Here is a 26,446-nt window from a genome sequence, read left to right as displayed (position 1 = left end):
GGGGGGGGGTATTGCAGGGGGAGGCCGCTGGCTCCGGTGGTCCCTCATTCTTTGTGCCAGGGAAACAGAGGGGAGGCTGGGAAGCACTGCTCTCTCAGATTCCTGAGCTGCTAACCCTTCGACACTCCAGCTGACTAGAGTAGAATGGTGCAGGTGGGGCTGCAGACCATGATGGGGGAGGGAGCCGAAGCCCTGAGCACTTGGCGGGAGCAAGCACAAGCGGGTGCGGTGGAGCTGCTGCCACAGGTGCCCCTGGCCGGGCCGGCCGGGGGTCAGGAGCAGCTGCCCTCTGGGCTAAGGTCCCCATCAGCTGTGTCGCCCGGCGACTGGCACGTGAGATGACCCTCAGTCACAGGGAGAGCAGCTTTCTGTGCCACGCACCCGAGCGGCTGGGGCCCCGGGAGGCAGTGCAACACAGAGCCTCTTCACTAAGGAGGGCAGCGAGCCTTTCCTTCCCTGTCTCGATGGGTGTCACCCCAGAGTGGGAGTCCCCTTGTTACACAGGCCATGGCACTCCAGCTCGCAGCTACCATGGCAACAGGATAGACAGGCACCCCCAACCCACCCAATGCCGTGAGGTCGGTCCTGCTCCTGGAGGTGACAACTGCTCTTCCACTGGGCGTCTGAGTCCCCAGGGCTCAAGAACCCCAACTCTGCTCAGTCCTTTCTCTGCCACTGGCAATCACAGGTCACGCCCAGTGCTGGCATGTCAGGCAAGTGACCAACACGCCAAGCTCGGCCTGGTGGGTCATCTCAATCTGGAGTTGGTGAGGAAGGTCGGGAGTGAGTCTGCCGCCAGCCAGTGAAGAGGTCCCTGGTCTAGACTCACGGAGGAGGTGCGGAGTTGGGGGGGCGCTGGCTCTCGGAACCACATCACTCAGCATGACCCGGGGAGAGGGGCCAGGTGGGAAGCAGCGGGCTCTAAAGTCTAGTGCCCTGCTGCTTCGCAGGTGGCGAGCCCCAGACAGCCCTCAGAGTCAGGAGAGGAAGCCAGGGAGGGTCCAGGGGAGACAGCCAGGTCAGGGGACCCACGACAATGGGTCACACCTGGAGGTGCTGGTCAGCAGCCCTTCTTGTGCCTGAAGGTCTTTCCCACCTGTGGGCCGCTTGGGCCTGGCCTGGCCTTGTGGGCGCACTCTGACACATCAGGCTCACAGTGGGCAGAAGGTGCCCGGCAAGAGCTTCCTTTACAAGGAAACCCGGCCAACAGCTCGGCCCCCTCGCAGTGGCACGCCTGCTGGCCTCTGGCTCGCCCTCAGCCACAGTGTGGGCAGGTGATGCCTGTGGCTGCAGAGCAGAGTGGCAGAGAGGGGGTGCTGAGCGTCTCTGGGAGGGGAGGGGAAAGCCTGGGCTGACACTGCACAGCCCCCTGGAAAAGAGCTCCACTCTGGCTGCCTGCTGGCATTCTGGGGTCACAGTGAAGGGACACTTCAAACCCGCAATGACTGACCTGAACAATAATAAGCAGTGAGGCACTTGCTTGCACGTGGCTGGCCCGGGTTCATTCCCTGGCATCTCATATGGTCCCCCAAGCCCCGCCAGGAGTAACCCCTGAGCACCACTGACCCCAAACAAAACAAAAACAAACCCCCTGCAAAAAGCCTCTCCTTGGGGTGAAGGAGGGTCTGGCGCGGTGATGCAGGCAGTGTGCTATGTCACACCTGCAGGCTCCCGGAGGTGGGGCCGAGTCCTCCCACCCCTCCCGCGGCATCCAGCCCACAGGCTGCCCAAACGGCCTCCCAGCCCAGCGCATGAACCATGCCTTTTACCATTTATGTAAGCATGCTTTGGGGCTGCACCACGCGTGCCAAGGATAGAACCCAAGTCTCCTGCAGGTAAAGAATGTGCTCCTATCCTTTGGGTCATTTCTCTGGCACATGTATTTTCTAATTTTTTTTTTTATTTTAAAAATTTTTAGCTGGGGGCCGGAGCAAATAGTTCAGTGCATAGGGCATTTGCCTTGCACTCAGCTGACCTGGGTTCGATACCCAGCATCTCACGTTCCCCCCCAGCACCACCAGGAGTAATTCCTGATGCAGAGCCAGATAACCCCTGAACACCGCTGAGTGTAACTACCTTCACCCCCAAGCCCTTCCCTGCGAAAATAAAATTTGTTTTGGTTTTGGGAGCTGGTGGTGCTCCAGGGGCCCTGTTCAGTGCTAAAACCCAGCACTACCTCTCGGGCTGCCGTTAATGCTTTTGAGAGCCTTTGCTCTCTCAGTGCTCTGTGTCCCAGCTGACATTGCATGTACACAGCCACTCTGCCTCCCACCTGACACCGCGCGTCCAACATGGTCACAATTCCTGGGATGAGGACACGTGACTTGCTCTTCCTGCAGCCCCTGTGGCCAGCCACTGATGGACACGACTGTCTCCACACTCGGCAGCCTGGTCCTACCTGGTCCCTACTCCGGGTGACCCTCTCAGACAATGAATCCGCGTTGCTTCTCTCCTCCTCCAGCTCCAGCTCCAGCTGCGACACCTTGTCCTGAGAGAGAAGCCAGAGGATGACCACTCATGAGCGGGATGAGGGAGAGCTAGAGGGCCGAAGGCAGGGAAACGGGGACAGGAGCCATGGAACTGAGCTTGCCAAGGACGGGGAGCGAGGGAACCCGGGACCATGGCGGTCGGTGGTGCTCCTGGGATGCTGTGTGTATGAAACCCAGCCGTGAGCAGTCCTGGGAGTCATGGCCCTTCATATAAACAAAGGAGAGGGTGGGTGTGGAGGAAAGAGGAGAGAGAAAAAAGAAGAGAACGTGGAAGAGGAAGGAAGAGGAGCAGAGGGGGAGACAGCTGCTGGTTCTGGGGTGGACCCCCTGTCAGGGGAGGGGAGCGGAGGGAAGGAAAAATCACAGCAGGTCATTGGTGCTGAACTGGGTTGGCACTGGGGCAGAGCATTGTCTACTGCCCTTGCCGACTCCAATTTAACATCACTGTTATGGGAAAGGCATCCAAGGGGCCAGAGTGGGGAAGGCACCTGCCTTCCAAGCAGCCAAACTGGGATCAATCCTCAGCACCCCAGATGGTCCCCCAAGTCCCTGAACAGGAATAAACTCTGAGGACCTCAGGGTGTGGCCCCCCCAAAGACAACAACACAGAACAGAAAAGCAACTCGCAATAACTGTTGACAAAAAAAGAGGAGACATGGATGCATTCGGCTCCCTCGCAGCTTCTAGGGAGCTGGAAGCAGGTGTGTCCTGCTCCTTCAAGCTGCTTGTGTGCTGGGTGGGTTCAGCTCTGACACATGGGCACATGCACACACACACACACGTGCGTGCACACAGGCACACACAACCTCTCATGCATACACACACAACATACAGAGGCCTGCATGCATGCACACAACACACACTCATGCACATAGAGGTATGTATACACCCATGCACACACTCACGTCCACACATGTACATGCACACATGCACACACACTTAAGTTCACAAACATGCACACACACTCACACACAGTAAGTACACACATGATAAGCACTGTGCTTCCTTCAACAGCAGCCAGAGGGAGTACACTAAGGTACCATTCCTGCAACAGCCCAAACTAGCCGAAAACGAGAAACGAGCATCAGAGTCACAGACCCCAGGGAATTCTGGAGACTCTGCACAGGGCCTGATTTGTGGGCCATAAAATCATCCAAACCCATGCTTTTGCGCTGGAAGCTGCTGGAAGGCCTTCGGGCTGTGAGTCCAGCCAACAGGCTCAGTGCTCTAGAGCAGATGCGGAAGGCTGCTCCAACCAGGCTGCGCCCACCCTCCTGCTGCACGTTTGCCAGCTGGGTCCTGACATGTGGGTCTCTGTGACTCATTAGGGACCGGGGGGTGGGTGGGGGAGCCACCAGCACCACATGTCCAGGAGTAGTCACCTGAACTACTGCGCATGCAGAAGTCTTGAGTCCAGGTAACTGATCTGACACATGTGAGTGATGGGGGCAGGCACTGGACCCCTCTGCCCTCCAGGACTCACATCGGGGCCCGGGAGCTCAGCATTTCCAAGTGAACAAAGAAAGTTCAAATATAGCACCGGGCATGGGACCCCTCTTCAAGACTCTGTTAGCAGAAAGTACTGTTTTCAGTCTGAGGGCTCCAGGAGAGGAGCAGACATCCTAAAACCAGAACCAAACTCTAGCCAAAAGCCCAACCCAGACAGGACCCGCAGGAGGTTGCTCAGAGCCATGCTAGCAGCAGCCCTCGAACCACTAAGGATTTAGGCCTGCTCTCAGGAAGATCACTAGGGCTCTATAACGGTCAGCTTCTAACTGAGGGCTGACCCCAACTTGCCTAAAAGTGGCCTCCCCTTTGGCCATTAAAGCCAGGACACTGGCCAACCATGTGAACAGCCCGCACAGGAATAATTAAACCATGTTGGGACCAGAGGACAGGACAGCAGAGAGGGCACTTGCACGTGGCTGGCCTGGGCTCAATTCCTAACATTCCAGCCCACTGACCTCCATCTGCTTGACAAGCCGGGACCGGTCATCCTTCAAGTGACTCTTGGCCTCCAACTCGTACTCCAGGTCCCTCAGTGCCTGCTCCAGAAGCTGCTGCTTTGTCAGGGCTTCGTCCCGGGCCCGCTGGGCATCACGGAGCTCCTCCCCCAGCAGCCGCACCTACGAGGGCAAAGCTGGGTGTAGCCGGGTGCGGGATCGGGTGGGGCTGGGCGCACGACGGGAACCTGTCTCCCAACCTCACCAGCCCTCTGTGAGGCTGCACACTCAACTGAGCACTGTGAAGCGAAATATACCAGAGGCCAGGGAGATAGTACTGGGCTTGCCCTGCACGTGGCCAGCCCGGGTTGGATCCCCACACCACAAGGGCGTTCCCACACCCTTCCAGCAGTGGGCCCCAAGCACCACAAAATCAAACAAAAAGATTTTTAAAAAACATAAAAATCATAGTAAAGATTTTTTTCTACAACTTTTTTTTTTTTTACGTTCAAGCCACATCCACTAGTGCTCTGGGGTTACTAAAGCTCAGTGCTCAGTGCTCAGGTTGTTCCTGGTGGTGCTCAGGGAGCCACGTGGTGCTGGGGACTGAAGCTGGGCCTCTTGCACATAAAGCCTGCATGCCAGCCCATGGCGTTCTCTCCTCCTAAACTGTCTGGGCCCAATGGTCTACCTGTGCAGATGGACGGACCCTCAGACCTTGGCACAGGGAGCACTCCTACAGCAGCTCAGGAAAACACAGAAGGCTGAGGAGACTGGGGAGTAGGCAGGGTGCTCGCCTGGGATCACAGGGTCCCCTGGGCTTACCAAGAATGATTCTTGAGTGCAGAGCCAGGTGTGCACAGCACCCCCCAAAAGAACACGTAGAAACCATGCAAGAATGCAAGAGCTCCCCGGACTCCCTGCCCGCCCGCAAGAGCCCTCTCTCCTAAGCCCTAAAGTTAGGTGAAAACCTAAAAATAATGAACCCAAAACAACCTCCGATGGAAAAATTTATAATAGCATAACTCTAATAGGAAGCCGGCATCGCAGATCCAAGGCACACTCTAAGAAGTCATGTTGAGGCCAGTGGGTAGGTCAGGAGTTTGCCACACACACTAACTGGCCCAGGTTTGATTCCCAGCACCCGGGGTGGCCCCCTCAAGCACAGTCAGGAGTGGCCCCTGAGTGAGAGTCAGGAGCAAGTCCAGACAGCTGCCGGGTGTGGCCTAAAGACCCAAGAAACATTAAGAAAACCACATTCCAGTGGTCTGTTAAATGACTTTTGCTTTTATCCACAAGGTGGCGCTGAATGAACAGCGCTGGGGCAGCTTGGCTGCCGGGCGTCTCTCTCAGCACCCCCAGCACAGAGCCACAAGGATGGGAGTGGGGACTGAGGAGCCCAGGGCAGCCCGGTGCTCCCACCTCCCGCCTGCAGAAGAAGTGCCGGCGACAGGCACAGCCAGGCCTGACCTATGATGTGCCGGTGGGGGTGACCTGCTGGGAGCGGACAGAACCCCCGCAAAGCCCACCCTGCACCCCCCAGGTCATGCCGGGTGTGGGCCGGGGCCCTCATGGCTGGGTGAGTCCCCTGGGAGTGACTACAGCTTTCCTGGGCAGTGCCTGGGGACACCCCCCCACACACACACACACACAGTATAGTCGCACAGCCCTACAGTGTCCCCAAGGGGGCCGGAGAGGCCAGCTCAGGAAGCCCAGTGGCCAGACATTCCCGATGGTGCTCCTCTGGAGCCAGGGCCCACCATCTCCCACAGGCCTGGGAGAAGGCACTGGGATCAGCGCAGGCCAGCATGGAGCAGACACCAGCCAAGGCCTGCCGCCCGCTGCCCTGAGCACCGCCATCCGAGCGCGCCCTCACCCAGTCTGCACCAAGACCATGCACCCACCCGGCAGAGCTGCTGGACGCAGGGGCGAGGCTGCGGGAGGGTCAGCCTGAGCTGCAAGTGGGAGGCTACGGACTGGGCTCCTGGATCCAGCTGACGTACAGGAGTGAACCCTGGCGACCGTGCCCTTTGGGGGTCCCCAGTGCCGCAGTCCAGTGTGGCTCCCCAGAGGGCGCAGGCCAAGCAGAGGGCCTGAAGGGGGGTGGTGGGAGAGGCCAGGTCTGAGCATGTGCCGGAGCAGGACTGGCTGCGGAGGCCCTACCCGATTCCGGGCGCCGCCCTGGGCCCCACTTGGGCCCCTACATCCACCCAGGGCGCTGGCCCCTGGGGGCCCTCAAAACCGAGCAAGGGCCACTCGTCCCTGCCAAGAGCACGAGCCCCAGAGAGCTGCAAGAGCGAGCGAGTGGCCAGCAGCCCCTGCCGGGCCCCTGGCACTGAACACTGGTAGGCTCTGGCCTCGCTTGGGACAAAGGCAGCAGCCACTGTGTCCCCTGGGACAAGCTGGACCAAAGCAAGATGCGGGGCGGGGTGCAGGGAAGGGGATCCAGGCTGGAAGGTCTCCGGGGTGGCCAGTGGCAAGCCCACCCGTGGCCCCGTCTCCTCTGCAGGCTGCAGCACAGCGCGCCTGGGGAGAGGCCACTGCAGGAACACGGGGCTCCCCCTTCTCTCGGGGTCACACCCCTTGCCACTCAAGGGTGCCCGAGTGGCATCCACCTGCCCGGCGGAGTAGACATGAGGCAGGAAGTGGGCCCAGCAGCCCCACACAGCTTCTCTACAGTCTGAGCCCAGCTGGCCTCGCCAGCCCCGCCCAGCACAGGGCTCCCATGTCACACCTGGGCCACACGGGACCTGCACTCCGGGTTCTAGAGACAATCGAGGCCACAGTTCTCTGGCACAGCTGCACACCGACCCACCACTCTCCTTTCATCGTCAAAGATACTGAGTTTGTTGTTTCTTTTTTAAGAGACTTGTTTTCCCATGGAATCAAAGTGCTCTTGGTACTGCTTATTAAAAATAATAATAATAATGATCCTTAGATTAAAATAAAAACATAGTCATGTCCAGGATATGCAGACACTCTAAAGTTTCACGTGTCACCTCAATTATTAAAACATTGTTCTCTTGTGTCTTTATTTTAAATACGTAGAAACTGATGCTGAGAGAACTGGAAGGTCGGGCTCAAGGACGGCACCCAGCACGGGCAAACCCAGACGGAAGCACGCAGCGGACTCCTCTGGGCCTTTGCATCCCCTGAAAACACTCAAACACACCCCCTCTCTCCCCGCACTCGCCCACACTCTCTCCCCCTTGCCCCCTCTCCCCCTTTAGCTCTACACACCCCCACCCCCCCTCGCCCCCCAGCTGCCTGTTCTCTAGAGCAGGCTAAGGATTTCACATTGTTCTCTTAGATGTATAACCGAGAGTCTATTTTCATAACTTCAGGTGGGATTCCTGAGAACTCCACTGGCTCCCTGACAGTTATCCTGAAACACCGCCCAGCACCACAGCTTCAGCGCAGCCAGGGTTTCCAGAATCAATGGCAAACAACTGGTTGTTATTACAATCCCTGGGTGAGGCTTAAATGAAAACATTAACACACATCAGTCATTTAAACTCGGCTGGGCACAGCAGTGGTGTTGGAAGCCCTCTCTGCTAAACCATGCAGGCAGAGCAGAAGGTGGGTGGGGCCCACTCCTTAGAGACCCCGAGCATCCTAGGCTCGGGGCGGGGTCCTTTCTTTCTTTTTTTTTTCTTTTTGGGTCACACCCAGCGATGCTCAGGTTACTCCTGGCTTTGCACTCAGGAATTACTCGTGGCAGTGCTTGGGGGACCATATGGGATGCCGGGGATCGGGGGCCTTTCTGAGGGGCAGACAGGTGGACAGGAACACTCTGAAGAATCTACCCCAACCCCCTCAGAGGACGGGAGCAGCCCACAGGCTCCATGCACAAGGGGCTCCCGGCCCCGGCCCTACCTCATCCTGCGCCCTGCAGGCTGCTAGGCGCGACTTCTCTGCCTCCAGGGTCTTCTCCTTCAGCCCCCTCTGCGCCTCTGCGAGCTCCCTGCGATGTTTCTCCTTGTACTCATCCAGCTGCTTCTGGAGCTCCAGAGTGGATGTGCGGGAAGCCTCGACGATGTCAGCCATCTGGAAGGCGGGTGGCCGGCAGGTGTGGGTGCTCCGGCCACTCAGAGCTCGTCTGTTCTGCTTCCATCTCCCACACCCACTGTTGAATGGCATGGAGCCCGCCGGGCACAGGCGAGGGCAGCCTCCCTCTGGGCTCTCTGGGGAAGGCCTCCCACAGCACCCCCTCACAGGCACGGCTGTCAGAACCTCCAGTCACCCTGCCCTACATCCAGGAGGCCAGCTGGTGCAGTGAGGGCCCCACTCGCAGACCAATGACAAAGACGAGAGAGCTGGGCTCGCATCCAGCGAGCAAGGCGGGGCAAGTGCCCGGCCTGGACTGGCGGCCAGTTCCTCTGAGCTGAGCCCAAAATGCAGGAACTCGGTATCTCCCTGTCACCACCTGGGGAACAACCTAGCATGTCTAGGAGGAAGCTCCTGGGACAAGAAGCCCTGACATGTCCTGGACCCTGCTGCAGGCCCGCTCTGCTCTCCTCACCTCTGCCCTCGCCCACGCCTCTCCTCCCCACCGTCGGCACCCTCCCTCCTCCTCCCTGCCCTCACCTCCTTCTGCAGCTTCTCGATGGTCTTGTCCAGGTGCCACCGCTCGTTCTCCATGTCCTCCTTCAGTCTCCGCAACTGCTCCTTCTGCTCCATCTCAGCCTGGAGCGTCTCCGCCAGCTGCCTCTGCTCCTGGGCGGCCCAGCTCCGCTCTCTCTGCAGAGGCGGGAAAGGCCCGGTGCTCACTAGCCTGCAGGTCAGCTGTGGCACATTCACGCCAGAGAGCTGCTGGGCCTCCAGCCTCAGTGCTGGGAATGGCGCAGACGCAGGCCCAGTGGGTGAGGCTGCTCCTGGGTTCAAGGCCGGAAGACAGCGCAATCTTGTCCAAGACATGGGGAGAACGGAAGGGCAAAGGGCCACCACAGAATCCCAGCCCATGGCCCCTCTGCTGCAGCGGCCAGTCCGGGCAACGGTCCAAACCTGAGTTCTCCGGCTCCAAAGGGAGCGAAGGCTGCACACCGGCGCCCCGTATGCCCGGCACTCTGATGGCCCGATATGCTAGTACGGCTCTGCTCTGCAGGTGGTCCTTACGGGTGAAACAGCCAGAAATGAATCTGTGAGAGAACTTGGAGTCACTGGGCCAGGGGAACCAGAATCAATCAACAGAACCCATGGGCTGAACCTAGACACATGAAAAGGAGTTTGGGGCCCTCCAGGGCCTTCCGGGGTGATGGCAGTGATAAGGAGTTGGAAGGAAAGCACACGCGGGCTGGAGAGATGGCACACAGGTCAGACACTGGCCTGGTTCCACCCTTAGCACCTCACAGCTGCCCCGGACGCTGCCAGGAGTGATCCCTGAGCAGAGCCAGGAGCAAGCCCTGAGCACCACCAGGTGTGGCCGCAAAACAAAACCCAGAGAAGTGCAAATGGAAGGCGATTCAGAAAACCTGTGCCGAATACTAGCCCTGAGGCTACTGTGTGACCATCTTGGAGCCTAAACGCTTGCTCTGCATCCAAACAAGCCCACATGAACCCCCAGCACTGCGGAGGGTCCCCCAAACCCTGCCAGAAGTAACCCCTGAGCACAGCTGGGTCCACACCCAAAGAAAATCAAACCAAACCAGGCCCCTCACCTCCAGGCAGCTCCAGATGGAGCAGCTCAGTGCCCACAAACAGAAACCAGAAAAGAGCCTGAGCCATGCGGGTGGGGTGTGTGTGTGTGTGTGTGTGAAGGGCAAGCTGGGGTCCTGGGGCAGAGACTGGCCTCAGCGTGGACAGTCCTCCGAGAAGGCCCTTCAAACACTCCACGCTTCCAGTGCTCCGTCTAACCTTCTGAAGGGAAAGACCCTCCTTTCACAAGGCTCCGGGCTGCACGGAGCGAGTGCCCCGGCTGCATGGAGCTGACGCTGTCTTGTCCTCTCGGGACCAGCGCACACACCTGTCCGAACAGACCTGCACGCCCCGCCCTGGATTCCGTCTCTGGAAAGCCGCCAGCCCTGGAGTCAGAGACCACGGCTGCTGACACGGGTCAGACTGGGCCTCCTGCAGCTGCAGGCCCAGGGCCCAGCTGTCCTGGTGCAGAGAACAGCGGCGCTGACACCTGCCCCCACACGTTCCAGATGGAGACAAATGGCCCTTGCCCGTGTAGCCAAGAGTCACTGAAGGGGGTCTGGGAGGAAGCCCAGGAGGCGTCTGAGTTACCTGAGCCTCTTCCAGCTCACTCTCCAGCGCCCTGCGCGCAGACCTGGCTTCCGTCTCTTCTGTCCTGGAGCGCGTGAGGGCCTCCTCTAGCTGCCGCGCCTCGGCCTGCAACAGACACACGGGGCCTTCAGGCACCTCCAGCGAGAGCTGAGGGGGTGTGCTGGAGCGCAACTGAGGGTGATCCCACATTCCCCAGCAGCGGTCCGGGGTGCCACACACAGCTGGGCACCAACCATGCCACTGCCCGCCCCCAAGACTCAATCTGCAGGTACCTCAGGGGATGCCTCCAGGTCACTGACAGGCGTGGGGCAGGGGGTGCTCTGGTGGGACAGAACTCCTTGACTACCTGCCCCCAGGGGCCTGCCCCCGTCTCCCTGCCATGCCACGAGCACCTCTCGCCAACAGCTTTCCATGTACAGAGAACTGGCAAGCCAGGTAACTGGTCTGTTAAAAGCTGTGTCTTCCTAGCCCCACCGACTAAACATCTCTCTGAGTGGGAAGTGGCCTGGGTGAGGCACTTAGACGGTTTTCTCAGTGGCGGCACCCTCTGCCAAGTAGGAAAATGAGGCCCTTTCCTTGCATGTGGACACCCAGGGCTCATCCCAGCACCCCATATAATCCTCCGAGCCAGGAGTCAGTGCTGGGCACCACCAGGTATGGCCCCAAAATGAAAATGAAAAACCAAACAAACATCAAAATGTTGGGAAGGAAGAGCGCGCAGGGGTGTCTGCAGGTGTGGCTCTGACCCGTCCCACTCTCCTCCAGTGCTCTCGCTGCCCGCCCACAGAGCAGACCCCTGCCATCCGGCACTGCCCACAGGGATGTGGCTGCCACTCACCTCCCGTTCCTTGAGCACCTCTCGGCTCTTGGCTTCTCGGGCCTCGGCGTCCTGCGCCTGTGCACGCAGCTGGTCCATGCTGCTCTGCAGGGCGCCCACATCCTCCCGCAGCCTCTCATTCTCCTCCTGCAGCGCCCGCATGCACTGCTCGGCCCCCGCCTGGCTCTGCTCCGAGGCGCTGCTGCGACTGGCCAGGACCTCGACATTCTGCACAGAGCAAGCAGTGGCTGTTCGGGCCCAGGCACGCCTGTGCACAGGTCCTTCTGTGCTGCGCTCTGGGCCCGGGACACAGTCCCAGGCATGAGGTTGCTGGGCCAGGTGGAAACTCAATCCCTAGTTTTTTGAGAAATCTGAAAAATTGTCCACAGAAATGAAGAAAAGTAGGAGGACTGGTCTTTAGCAGGAAGCTGGGCACTGGGATAGGGTGGGAATAAGGTATGGAAGGGGACACAGGACAAGGGGAGAGGCGGAAAGTGCCTGCCACAGAGCAGGGGGAGAGGGGGATGGGATGGAAACTAGGGATATTGGTAGAGGGTAGTGGGCACTGGTGAAGGGATTGGTGTTGGAACAATACATGCAGGATGCAAATATCTTAGTAACTTTTTAACTTATGGAGGCAGAAATGAAGAAAGAAAGAAAGAAAGAAAGAAAGAAAGAAAGAAAGAAAGAAAGAAAGAAAGAAAGAAAGAAAGAAAGAAAGAAAGAAAGAAAGAAAGAAAGAAAGAGAGAGAGAGAAAAGAAAGAAAGAAAGAAAGAAAGAAAGAAAGAAAGAAAGAAAGAAAGAAAGAAAGAAAGAAAGAAAGAAAGAAAGAAAGAAAGAAAGAAAGAAAGAAAGAAAGAAAGAAAGAAAGAAAGTGGGAGGGAGGGCGGAGGTGGGCCCATGTCTGGACAGTTCTGGTGTGGGCTGGGCACTGCCCTCCAGGACAATGCATGCCGGGCCGCACCCAGCCGGCACACCACCTGCTGTGGCCAGTCCTAGTGTGTCACCTGCCACAGGGGCAGTGTGGGGCTCGGGACATAGCAGCACCAGTCCTGGACGCACAGCAGGGCACAGGCAGAGCACAGACTGGTGTTGGGGAAGCCGTGGGTAGGTCTGGCTGCCCTTGCCGGCAGGCTGCCCGGGAAAGGCCCCTAACCATGGCCCTCTCAGTGACTTCCTCCCGGCCAGGGCGAAGACAAGACTTGGCCACCACATCATCTGCGCCACCGCAGCTCAGCTGTACCCACTTCTCTCGGTCCAGGAGTCGGTGTGTGACCCCCTGAGGGGGCTGGGGATGATGAGACATGAAGGGACACAGCCAGGGTGGAGGGACTTCCACCGGGAGGTGGGGTGGTGCTGAAAGGCAGTAACAGGTACTGTAGACCACAGCAGAAACAGGGCTGAGGCAGTGAGCAGGGGCCTCCAGTGAGTGGACGAAGTGGGCACAGGATGGGATCGGGCACTGTGTGCCCAAACACCACCGTGAATAACTGTGTCACTTCAGGATGACCAGATTAAAAAAATAAAAAATGAATAAAAATGGCTCCCAAGGGCTGGAGGGAGAGAGGTGGTGAGATCTTGCACTACATGCTGCTGACCCAGTCTTTGTCCTGGCAACACAGAGTCCCCGAGTGCCTCCAAGAATGATCCCTGAACACAACTGGGTGAGGTTCCACACCCCCCTCCCATTAGTCTTCGCATAATCACAGCCCACATTCCTACCAGATAAGAAAACTGGCATGAAATCAACAATGATCCGGCGTGAAAAACAGTTAAAAATACGAACCACCTTTCCAGTTGATGCCAAAGGAGCTGTGGACGGACCGGCCCCAAACCTGGCTCTATCCACCTCCCTGCCCACTCCCTACGCAGAGCCCGCACTGATAAAGGACACTGTCTACCTCGAGTTCTTTTAAGGTCCAGGACAGTGGAGCCGTGTCCCATTCAGGGCAGGGGGAGGCGGCGCCACCAGGGGCGACCTCCAGGGGGTGCTCAAGCTTCCATTTCTTGGCCTAAGCAACCCAGAGTGTGAAGTGGTCTTGGCCACAGTCCCCCTTCGCTCTGCAGACTTCTTGCCTGTCTCCCATTTATCCACACACAAGATGCCAGCATCCGCAAACGCGATGCTCATGAAACATCTTCGAGGAAAGCTGCCCCAGAAGGCAGAGCTCTGGCCTCCCAGGCTGCGCACGGCTCACCAGGCCAGCGCCCTTGTGTGGCCTTTCAGAGCTGTGGATTTCTTCAACAGGTTAGCGAGCTGCCTTACCTGGAACCTGACTTACTGGGGAGCTCCCAAAGGCGTCTACACACGGGGAACAGACCTGAGGATGACTTGGGGGCACAATTATGAGAGTTGCTCATTTCTTTCCCAACCCAGTGGGTTGAAACAAAGCTCAATGGCCTCGGATCAGGAATCCAGAAATAAACCTGACATGGACCAACACAGATTTTCAACAAGGATGTTAAGACAATTCTGCCGAGGAAGATTAGTCCCCAACAAATGGTGCAATGACTGGATGATGAATGAAATTAGACCCCTTCCTCACTCCATACACAGAAATTAACTCTGGGCATGCCAAGCATCCCAGTCTAAGTTCTCAAAAGAAACAGAGGAGTGGGTATTTCTGAGCATGGAGTTGGAACAAGCACCTGAGGAATGTCACAAAAGACACAAATCACATTGGAATTAAATCAATTTCATCTATCTGTAAAACATATGTGGCACAAATGGCACCTTAAAGGCTGTGAAAAGACAGAGCTGGACGAAAGAAAAAAATATTTACAAAAATCATATACCTGCTAAAAGTCTCATACTTGAGAGAGATGAAGAAGTCTTCAACTTGGTAGCCAGAAGGTAAATAACCCAGTTTCAAAAGGATGGAAGATCTGAGCAGCTGCAAACACCCCCTTCCGCCCCCAAACACACAGAAATCTGAGAAGCACCTGCAAAGCTCTTCCACAAGCAGCAGGTAGGAAGGAAATGAAAATGATTTCACACCCACTAGCAGAGCTAAAATCAAAGATACAGTGGGAGGAGAGAGTACAGGGGGTCCATCCCCCGCCCTCAAACCTGAGCACAGCCAGTGAAACCCTGGAGGCCTCTGGCACAGCTGGGATTGGGGAGTGTGTAGGGTGCCCAGTATCATTCTGTGCCCCGAAACAGGACACTCTCAGTCCATCACACTAAGGTTGGTTGAGTATGGATAGAAGTGTTCTGGGAACCCTGAGCACTGCTTTTGAATAACACCGCCCTCCGCCCCTCTAAGAAAAAGCACACACTGGAGGCTGGTATAGTAGCACAGTGGGTTGGAACAAAGGATTTGCATGAGTGAGAGCCAGGTTTGAACCCCAGCATCATATGGTCCCCTGTGCACCACAGGTATGAAGAGAGAGAGAGGAGGAGACAGGGAGGGAGAGGTGAGGGTGAGGGAGGAGAGACTAGCAAGTAATGGGGAAGAGACAGGGAAATCTAAACCTTCCACAAGTCTACTAACTAAACACCCAAGAGAAAGAAAACTTGCATTGAACATGCAAAGTGGAAAGCACCCCAATGCCACTGACTGGAGAAAGGATGAACAGAGCACTGCGGTCTCCACAGAATGGGTGCTGGTCCTCCCCAAGAAGGAACAAAGAAGCTCAGATGCGCCAAGCCTTGAAGGAGCTGAGTGAAGACATCAGTCATGGAATACACATGGGTGCATGGGTGCAGTGTCCAATATGGGCACTCCAGAGAGAGACAACATTCGGAGGAGGGAGGAATGTGGGTGCCAGAGGGAGAGCAGAGGTTTCCTGGGAAAGGGAGTGATGGAAATGTTTTCACATTGGACAGAGTGGTCAGGTGACATTGTGGACACACTACAAACCACCAGCCCACAAGCTCCAAGTGGTTGCATACTACGTGAGTTATATCAATATACATGCAATATTTATTTGATAGTAAATAATTTATTTAATTTAATTATTTTGTAACCATAGTGGTACCCAAAATATATAGTTTATTATTTAAGTTCAAAAATTAAAAAATATTAGGCTTAAGTGATTTTGCCAATCTACTTTGTTTTGGCATGGGGGCCACCCCCAGCCGTGCTCAGGGCTTACTCTGTGCCAAGGGACCCTGCAGGGCTTGGGCTGCCATGTGTGGTACTGGGGACTGAACCTGGGCTGCCGTGTGCAAGGCCTCACCCGCTGGTTAGCTCTCCAGACCCTGAATTTTCTTCCCTTTTATGTGTTGCCAGGGATTGATCTCAGGACACCATACGTGCAAAGCACAATAATTAAACTCTGAGCTACAACCCCAGCAACTTTCAACTAACTTTCAATCCCTTGAAAGTTTAAAGAAAAAAACAGAATAGCCATTTGGAAAGCTGGAGGTTGGGATGGTGTGTGTGTGTGTGTGTGTGTGTGTGTGTGTGTGTGTGTGTGTGTGTGTGTTTGTGTAGGGGGTGGTCACACATTCGACCCATTCTGCCCGGGTTTGCACAGAGACCATGAGAGAGGAAGAGACTCCAGCTTCTAGACCCTTGGTTGGTAAAAGCAGAGAGTCAAGACTCATGTGGTGGGTGCTCTATCCATCACCCCCAAATCTCAGGCAGTCAAGGATCACTGCTGAAAATCCGATCCAATTTAACCTCAGCTGGAACCTGATTGGAACTCTGACATGCAGGATAAGGGACCTGGGCCAAGGTGGATGATCTGAATTTGATCTTTCTGTCTGGAAACAATGAGGTCCGTCTGAGCCGGGTACCTGAGCCCTGTGGGCAGACCTGTACCCATTCACCCCCTTCTTGCCAGCCTCATGCAAGTCCAAAGTGGGCAACCTGTGCTGAGTTTTTAAGTCCCACTGTGGCTATTTGCATAAAGGTTTCCCTCTGCCTTCACCAGGTGGTAGACCACATTATGTTTGCAAAGAAACCTAACCTGAGTGTGTGTTGGCAAACACTGCCTCCCCTGACATACCTTTCTATTAAGGCCATAGTACAACCTTTCATTCTTAAAAGGTACAGTCACTGCAGCCAGACTAGACGACAAAACTATCCAGTCTAGTCACTAAGTCACCTGCAGTCAAACTAGAATAAAAAAACCCACAACACTCTCCTTGATTCACGGCAAGCAAAGTGTTTTTCCATGACTTGCCAGTGAGGCAAAGAATGAGTCACGGGGCCCGCCACGGCCCGCAGATTCTCAGATCTACACTTGGTTCCAAATCTGCTTCTCGTGTCTAGTGAAGGCAGCCAAACTTGGCCCACACCAGAGCTGGCAGAGCTAGGGCACCGGTGGGAGGACCTGCCCCAGTGGACTCTCTCATCCTGTGCTGTGCGATGCCAGTCCTGAGCAGGCCAGAGAGTCTGTTCTGTCATGAACAGCGAGGCAGCTCCAGAGGCCTGGGGAGCATCCTCACACACAGGATCACCTTCTGTTTCGCAGTCACTGACCAGGGTGCTAGGGGCTGACTCCTGGCCCTGTGCTCAGGGGAACCTACCTGGTCCTGGACATGAAAGCCAGGTGGGCTGTGTGCAAAGCAAGTGCCTTACCCCCAGAACTAGCTCTCCAGTCGCCTATGTCTGTTCTTGAAAGGATGACACAAACCTGGTTTTTGATATTTAACTTATTCACCCCCATGGGCAGACCAATTTCATTTCCAGAAGACCCCACACACCACAGTAGGCATCCACCAAGGCACAAACACGTGTTAGGGGCTAAAAACTGGTTAGGGCTCTGGGAGGCAGTTTGGAAATTGCAGCAGTTGTTCTGACCTGATAAAGTGTCCGTCCTGGGCCCTAAGTGAGCGCAAGGCCACACGGGAATAGGATTCTTACTAAGGCAAACCTGTCTAGCAGCTGCCAGAAAACAATGAACTGCGTACTTCTTACAGGCAAGATCCTGTGCGTGTGCAGTGAACAGGAATGAGAAAGGGAGAAGGCAGAGCAGAGGACAGTACCCTGGAAAGCTGGAGGTTGGGATGGTGTGTGGGGGTTTGTGTGTGCATGAGAAGAGGGGAAATTTTTCTTTATTCCTTTGGCCACACAAGAATCTGGCTATGTCAGAATCTGGAAAAAACCCGAATGCCCCAGAACGGATGACTGGTTGAGGAAACTTTGGTACATCTATACAATGGAATACTATGCAGCTGTTAGAAAAAAGGAGGTCAAGAATTTTGTAGTCAAGTGGATGGGCATGAAAAGTTTCATGCTGAGTGAAATGAGTCAGAAAGAGAGAGACAGACATAGAAAGATTGCACTCATCTATGGTATATAGAATAACAGAGTGGGAGACTAACACTCAAGAACTGTAGAAATAAGTACCAGGAGGTTGACTCCATGGCTTCGAGGCTGGCCTCACGTTCCGGGGAAAGGTCAACTCAGAGAAGCGATCACCAACTACATTGTAGTCGAAGGCCATGTGGGGGAAGGGAGTTGCGGGCTGAATGAGGGCTAGAGACTGAGCACAGCGGCCACTCAACACCTTTATTGCAAACCACAACAGCTAATTAGAGAGAGAAAACAGAAGGGAATGCCTTGCCACAGTGGCAGGGTGGGGTGGGGGGGAGATGGGATTGGGGAGGGTGGGAGGGACGCTGGGTTTACGGGTGGTGGAGAATGGGCACTGGTGAAGGGATGGGTTCCAAACTTTGTATGAGGGAAGTATAAGCACAAAAGTGTATAAATCTGTAACTGTACCCTCACGGTGATTCTCTAATTAAAAATAAATAAATTTAAAAAATATATATATATAGATGAAATGTCATATACCACAAAAAAAAAAAAAAAAGAATCTGGCTATGAGGCAGGGGACTGGGGGATGGAGAGATGCAGATGACTTCCACTCCCCTGCAAACTCCTAACTTGGGGGTTTGAACTATTGAGCAAATTCTACAGATACTGATTTTTGAAAAAAGTAACATGTATTTTAAGGGGCTGCAATTCGTGTTATTTCAGTCACAGCTGAGTGTGAGCCATGTGCAGGCATCAGTGTATCAGGTGTCCAGGGCCGAATGCCTGCTGTGCATGTGAGAGGCCCGACTTCAATGCTCATACACGATCCCCCTGAGGACCTCCAGGAGCCACCCCCGAGCATGAGCCAGGAGCAGCCCCACAGCTCCTTGGTGGGTGATTTTCTCCAAGACACACACACAGACAGACACATACATACACAGAGGCACACACACACACTTCACACATGCACATATGCATGCACACATATGCACACACGTGCACAATGCTGACATGCATGCACACATGCACTTGCTCCCTCTTCACTATCAATGGCCATAGGCACAGGGGAACAGGACATAGCCCCTGCCCACCAACTCTCAGCACAGGGCGAGGGGCAGCTGAGCAGAGCAGCTGTGCTACGGCCCTCCCTTGCCCACGGGAGCCCGCAAGGGAAGAACTTTGGGCTCAGCTGACCGGGACTCGCACTTCCCACATCTTCCACCAAAGCCCCAAAGAAGGTGCAGGCAGGGCGAGCCCAGGACACTGAGGTCCTTCCCAGGCCGAGGCACCGGCCAGCAGGAAGCTTCTAGCCCAGCCCGGCTCTATTCCTGGCTGGCCTGCAGTGTTTGGGGAGCTGTGGCTCTGCCCCGCACTCTCCTCCATACATCTCCAGGGAGGAGAGGCACAAGGAGCCCCAGCGGGGGCTCCCGAGAGCACAGCGGGACGCTCCAGGGCTGGCCCACAAAGGAGCACAGCGGGTCAGCCTGGCACAGGCTGGGTGAAGGCAGCTGAGGCAGCCGATGCTGAGCTCCACAGTGCCAGGTTTCCCCAGAAGCCAAGCCACCGCCAAGCAGGACCCTCAGCCCAGCCCACGACGGCAAAACAGCACAGAGGACCAGCCACCAATAGAGAAACCAGTGTGGGACAAGCCTCCGGGCAACCACAGGGTGCCAAGGCGTCCCCCTCCCGCCACATACAGACTTCACTATCTGGGCAGGTAGGTCGTGCTGGTCAGCTTACATCAGACAACTGGGACAGGAGGTTGGTGGCAACCTTGACCATCTGACTTAAAGGGGACAAAAGAAGGAGCAGATGATCTTCCCCTTCCCTCTCCCTCTCCCCCTCCCCCTCCACCCACCCCGGGCTGCCCTCCAGGCCCAGCTTAAATATTTGGTGCAAACAGTGACTTGCTCCCGTATGCTGCTGTACGTGTATGCACTGTCTGAGTCATAAGAAAGGCCAGCCCTCCTTCACAGCACAGCACTGCCACCGCCACAGGGGTCCAGAAGGGGGTCCAGGGGTGGCGGTCCGGGTCCGGGCCCAGGCACTTGTCGTAGCTCAGACCCACTCACTAATTAACAGGCCTTCCCCGGGCCGCCTTGGCTGACTTCCCTAGGCCCCATTTTCTGCTGAATGAGAGGAAACAGCTGAGGCGTGGAGGGCCGCAGTCCAGGGTGGAATGTGGGTCTGTCATCAAGTGCCAGAGCAGCGGGACCTTGGCCCACAGGCGCCTGTGTTCCTGTGTCCAACCACAGGCCCTCGGACCCGGCTGACACCAGCTGGGGGGGTCACGGCACGAGAACCCTGCAGAGCCCCTCCCACTCCTTCCCATCCGGCAGCCTGAAGCAGGGCGGCCTCGGCTTCCCCATGCCCCAGGGGCACCGAGGCCTGCGGCTGCTTGGAAGGAAGGTCGGGCCCTGAGAGGCAGCTCAGACCACTGAAGCCCCTCAAGCTTCCTGGGGGGACAGCGAGAGGGAGGTGGCCACACAGACACCGGGAGGAGCAGAACCAGCACCCTCCGTGCCAGTCTCAGCCCTTGAAGACACGGCCGAGCCCAGGAAGCTCAGGCAGTGCAGAAAGGGAAAGGTGCAGACACTCTGAAAGATGCCAGGCAGAAGGGAAGGGACAGCGGGGAGGGCGCTGGCCTTACATACAGCTGACCCAAGTTCCATCCCTGGCATCCCATAGGGTCCCCTGAGCTTGATTCCTAGCATAGAGCCAGGAGTGATGCCTGAGCACCGCCAGGTGTCCCCCCCCACACACACACAAATAAACAGAAACCCCCACATACCAGCCCACACACTCTTCCTCCCAGCCCCTGGAGACGGCCACCCCACTCCCCAATACCCCCCCCCCAAAAAAAAGATGGAGGGGATCACCCCATGGCCTGAACAGCAAGGCTTGTTCTGCCTCTCGACCCACAAGCAGTCCCGCCCACGTGGAACATCTGTGCTGGCCTCTGGGAGCTGCCCTCATGCTGTTTTCCTGGCCCCCACCCAGCGGCGCTTCACCGTGAGGAGCGGCCGCCCACAGCTGGGTGGTCCTGGTCTGCTGAGGGGCCAGGTAGGAAAGAGTGGGAACAAATGAAACAAATGGGTCAGCAGGGCCCCGGGGGCTGAGCCAACACTGCGGGGTTCCCTGAGAACCCTTGCAAGTGCCCCCTGGCACTGCCGGACATGACCCGCAAACCAAAAAAGATAAGAAAATGGCAACACTAACAACAAAAATGTAGATGGTGCTTGATAACAAGAGACAAATATTTTCAAGGCAGAGTTGGTTCCCGAGCCCAGGACACCAGAGGACTGACTACATTCCATCCCTTCTGTTGGGAGATACACCCCTAATCCCGACAGCAATGAGCATCTAGCACCCACCTGCCTCCAGCCAGCCTGAGGGGCTCAGCGTTCCGACAGCTGTAACAGCCTCCCAGGCTAGAATGAACTTGGGATTGCGCAGCACTCAGCAACCACACAGTCAGAAAGTGCAGAAGGTCTCCTCCCCTTCACCAGAGTCCCCCACCTGGGAGCCCAGGGCCACATCTCAAGACAGATCTGCTGTTCTGGTGGGAGCGCACGGAAGGGCCAGGTAAGCCAACTGACGAGAGTGAATCTTTTACTGTCCCCTAGAAGATACCAGTCAAAACAGAGCAGGGAGGCTGTGGGAGAGAGGTGAAGGGAAGCCCCTCCCGCCCCCGTCAGTGACTTTCTCTGTCCCCTCACCTATGTCCAGACAAAGGACAGCAGGGACCTCAACTGCATGCATGAGGCTGTGTCCTGAGTCCAAGGGAAAAACCCAAGGGGACAGGGCACCACTGGGCTACAGCACAGTGACAGGGCCCAGCGCAGGAAACCCCAGCAAGGGGCACAGTGACAGGGTCTCAGCTGCAGAGGTCAGGACAGGAGAGTGGACAATGGAGAGCAAAAGTCAGACACTGAAATGGACAGAGAAAGTCTGTCTCTGGTGGACACAGGTCAGCCCACACTGCTGCCGGAAGACAGCGAGGGATAGGACTTAGGAGAAGGGCACTAAGGGATGAGACAAGAGTCCTGAACATTAAGGACCCATCTACTGAAATGGAACAATAAATTGTAACTTCTGCAGCATCTGAGATTTACCTGTAAGATCCCACCGCACCAGGAACAAGCTCGCTCTGTGGGAAAATTCCTGCTGGGCAGAACAGACAGACAGACAGACACACACACACACACACACACACACACACACACACACACACACACCCCACATATACCCACCCCCACACACACACCACACATACCCACACAAACATATAACATATACACATACCACACACACATACCCACACATCCCACACACACACACCCCCCACATACACACACACACCACACACATACACACCCCCACACACATACCACAGGGAGAACCACAGGGCCACTGGGCACAGATCACAAACACCACAGACTGCAGCCCAGTCAACCCCGGGCCCTGGGTCTCCAGACACTGCGAGGTCCCCAAACCAGACTATGCACAGCAGACATGGGACACTGAGCAGATCTGTGCCTGCAGTTTTGTTCATGCCGAAGAGGACTCCACATCCTGATATCACACGATCAAACACATGTATACAAACACGCACATACACATGGGCACACATACACACACATGCATGCACTCATAAACACAAACACATGGCACACTCATGCACACATACACACAGACACACACATAAACACATGAGTGCATGCACATATATACACACATACACTCATGAACACGTACACTTGCACATACACAGGTTACAGATACATACATACACAAGGGCACAAGGATACATACATACATGCATGCACACACATACATACACATCACATGGACACAATCACAGGGACATACACTGGGCAGACACATCCATACAAACACACTCACATGCATACATGGCCACACACATATGCATGCACGCATGCATACATACACAGGGGTGCATACACAGAAGGCTACATGCACTCACACATATATACACTGGGCGTGCGCGCGCGCACACACACAAACACACACATAGAAGTACACGCATGCAGGCAGGCATGGCGAGACCAGCCACACTGTCTGCAGGACAAAACAATGCCAGGGACATGGACTGTCCCATCACCATCCCCTGCTGTGGCCCTGCCCCAGCCAACAGGGAGCCACATCCCTGCTGAGGCAGGGAGCAGGGTCTGGGGGGCAGCCAGGTCCTGCCAAGCAGGGGCTGCCCCGCAGCATAAGCAGCGTCCCCTGGCGCCCACCCTGTGCACTTCTGCTCCGAGTGAGTCATCCTGGAGACAGACAGACCCATGGGCACTGGTACACCTGTGCACACCTAGTCTAGGTGCCCAGGGCCCTGGGCAGAGACCTACCCTGTCCCCATGAAGCCAGCAGGGGCACCCTGTCCAGGGCTCGCTGAGGCCCCTGCACAAAGCTCGCCAGCCTGTGCGCTCGAGATTTAGAGCCCAGCCTTCGGGGAGGGGGGGGGGGGGGGCCCTGCTAGGGACCCGCCACCCGACTCTCAAGGGACCTCTAAGCTCGCAGCACCTTCTCTGTGTCCAGGGAAATCTTCCATTTGCCATGGTTTTTCCGGCCCAATACTACAGGCGTGTGGGCCTGCTGTCTGAGCTACCCCCTGACAGGCCCTGGCCCCACTGTCCAGCACTGTCTTGACCCACAGGGAGCCGGGCTGGAAGGAAGCTGCAGGCGGGGCCAGGCAGGCCCTCAAGAGCTGGGTGACATGAAGCAAGTCATAGATAGCCTCTCTGAGCCCGTTCCCACAGGCGTGAGGAGAGGGGCTCGGCGGGTCTCCCCTCAACAACTAGGGAAATGCAGCCCTACCAGCAGTGACCCCTGCGCATAGCCAGGAGCGGTCCGAGACTCGAGAGAGCCAGGGAGAATCGCACCACGAGGGGGGTGAGCAGGGTGTCTGATGCCCCTGGATCAGGCCCACCTAGGGATCACAAACGTAGGCCAGCCTCTCCCTCCAGCTACCCACAGCTCCATGTCTCCATGCAAAAGTGCAAACAAGGTAGGGTGCTGACTCACTCAGATCACCCCCTTGCCATGTCACAGGATGTCACCATTATCTGGATAGTAGTTTTTGCTTCTGGACCACACCTGGCAGTACTCCGGGTTTACTCCTGGCTCTGTGCTCAGGGATCAGACTGCTGGTAGGGCTCAGGGCTCCAGGGACAGAACCCAGGTCAGCCTTGGGCAAGGCCAGCACTTTACCTGCTGCACTGTCACTCCAGACCCGGGACCATCTATTTTCCCGACTCAAACACTAATCTAGATTTCCCATGGTCTCCTACCACCTCCGGTCTGCCCCCTATATCTAGTCAAAATAAGGATAATAATAAAGCCCATCCTAGGAGGTATGGTGCCACCAAGAGGTCAACCTGTACCTGTGGGGTGAGTGCATCAGCAGACTTGATGGTGCCTTCAGGCTTCCTGACACCCCAAACTGCCATTGTGCCTTTGGCTGGACCCCCAACAACTTGGGGCTAAGTTTAACAACGGCTAAAAGTTAGGTATGTGGAAGCCAGGCCCACAAACCACCTCTGGTTCAGCTATACAAGCTCATTTATTGGCTTATTTCAGAGACCCATAAATCTCAAAAGAGATCAAAAGATGCAGTTAGGGCCTGTAGCGCAGAGGTAGGCGGGAAACCGTGACTGAGATCTCCAGGCCCACTTGGATGGGGACTGGGCCTCCTCCCTCCAAGTCCCCAGTTTTCCAGTAGCTTGGCAGTCACACCCACAAACTGCCCCAGGCGCCACGCAATCTCATCAAGGCCAAGCCCAGAGACTATAAACTAAAGCTCCCAGAGGAGAACGACACAGAATCTCCTGGGCATTATATTCTATCCGTAACAAGCAATGCAAAACAAGTCATCTAGCACTGCCTTTCCAGCAGGTTTGAGTGGTGGTGAGACTGGTGTCAAAATAGTGAATGTAACCAAAGTAGAGAAAGAGTATGGGGAAAATTGTCTGCCACATAGGCAGGGGAAGGGTTAGAATGGGGCAGAATGGCAGGGTGGGCGGGGAGATATTGGGGATTTTGGTGGTGGAAAATGTGCACTGGTGAAGGGATGGGTGTTTGATGACTGTATGACCGAAGCTCAAACATGAGAGCTTTGTAACTGTATCTCACAGTGAATCAATAAAAAGGGGGGGAAATAATAATAAAATTAAATTAACATTCTTAATTAAAAAAAAGTAGTGTGGAGTTCATGCCCAATTCAATCAGCTTAATCAAAGGCTGAATAAATAGCAGTACTCCGACATTATAAAATAATAATAATGAAGCACTGTGGAAGCACTGTCATCCTGTTGTTCACCAATTCACTCGAGCAGGCACCAGTAACGTCTCCACTGTGAGATTTGTTGTTACTGTTTTGGCATACTGAATACGCCACATGGAGCTTGCCAGGCTCTGCCGTGCGGGTGGGATACTCTTGGTAGCTTGCTGGCCTCTCCAAGAGGGACAGAGGAATCAAACCCGGGTCAGCCACGTTCAAGGCAAATGCCCTACCTGCTGTGGTATTGCTCCAATCCATAATAATAATAAAAATAATTTAAAAAAAATAATAAAGTCCATCCGGCCTTGCTCCAGGCATGGAAATCCACTGACTTTCACAGGCCTGCCTGCGGGGCCACTTGTGTCTGCAGCCCAGCTCACGGAGGGTGGTCGCATGAGCCCCATCCCGCCACCCCTGCCTACCCACTGTCAGAGGTCTTCCTCCTCCCCGTGGCCTGACTCAAGGGCTCCGTCAGTGTGTGTGGGGGGGGGGGTCAGGAAGAGGAGACAAGAAGCAGAGTCCTCAAGGCTCCCGACAAAGCCACCCACAGATGCCACTCAACCCTCGGCTGGAGCTCAAGCTCATAAACAGGCAGGCGCTCCGGCCACAGCGGGCCTCAGCTGGGGTCCCACTGCTGCCCCCCCAACCCTAGGTGCCTTTCCTCCTCCCTCCCAGAGGGGGACTCCGATGTCCCCTGGGCTGCCAGCACAGGTCCTTCCTGCAGCAGCTGCCCTTGTCACGCCCCGCCACCACTAACTCTGTGCCCTGTGCCCCTGAGATGTAACACCTTAACTCTCCCAGGGTGGAAAGAAGTCAGCCTCCGGAGAGAGGGGAGGAGGGGAAGGCCAGCTTTGCATGCAGCCAGCCCAGGTTCCCTCCCCACCACACACGGGACTCCCCAGGCTCAGTCAGAACTGATCCCCGAGCACAGTGGGGAGTGGGCCCAAGCTGAACAGAAGGCTGGACAGATGCCACAGAGGGCAAGGCCTTGCCTGAGACCAACCCAGCTCAATCCCTGACACAAACACACCCAGAGTCCCCAGAAGTGATCCCGGAGCACAGAGCCAGGAGTAACTCTGAGCACTCTGGGCGTGGCTCAGAGAGAAAGCATCAAAACTCCCTTCCTCCCATTCCTCCCTTTATTGCCAGAACACTCCATTCCATCCCCCTTCCCCCCCACCCTACCCCTTGGGCCATCTTCCATCAGCCCTGGGGCCTCTCTGGAGGCCACACAGGCTGTGGTCAGCCCTTCCAGAATTAGTCACCAGATAAATGCACCTGAATATTTATCTACTTATTGTTTGCTGAGTTCACTCAACTCACAACTACTGCTGAGTCCTGTGCTAGAACAACTTTTGGCCTTACATACAAATAACTGTTAGCTCCCCCATTCCCCTAAGCTGCACCCCCAGTAAGCAGATCCCTTCATGTGGGCCTTCTCCCCCTCACACTCTGC

General features: G+C 55.9%; 1 protein-coding gene across 5 annotated transcripts in view; it reads right to left on the bottom strand.

The window, feature by feature from the left end:
- Positions 1 to 26,446, bottom strand: part of CGNL1 (cingulin like 1) — a 135,876-nt gene that overhangs the window by 4,165 nt on the left and 105,265 nt on the right. For 4 of the 5 annotated variants that reach the window (XM_055118606.1, XM_055118609.1, XM_055118610.1 and 1 more), the window contains 6 exons: positions 11,496 to 11,702; positions 10,658 to 10,762; positions 9,020 to 9,172; positions 8,309 to 8,479; positions 4,454 to 4,615; positions 2,399 to 2,488 (listed from right to left, as the gene is read on the bottom strand). In XM_055118606.1, coding sequence (XP_054974581.1) covers positions 2,399 to 2,488; positions 4,454 to 4,615; positions 8,309 to 8,479; positions 9,020 to 9,172; positions 10,658 to 10,762; positions 11,496 to 11,702 — 888 coding nt within the window. The remainder of the gene's footprint in view (positions 1 to 2,398; positions 2,489 to 4,453; positions 4,616 to 8,308; positions 8,480 to 9,019; positions 9,173 to 10,657; positions 10,763 to 11,495; positions 11,703 to 26,446) is intronic. The other variant, XM_055118611.1, reaches the window with a different exon arrangement.

Source organism: Sorex araneus, chromosome 10 (genome assembly GCF_027595985.1).
Source record: "Sorex araneus isolate mSorAra2 chromosome 10, mSorAra2.pri, whole genome shotgun sequence".
NCBI lineage: Eukaryota > Metazoa > Chordata > Mammalia > Eulipotyphla > Soricidae > Sorex > Sorex araneus.
The sequence above is the reverse complement of the archived record's forward strand: the minus strand, read 5'-3'. Positions and strand labels throughout refer to the sequence as shown.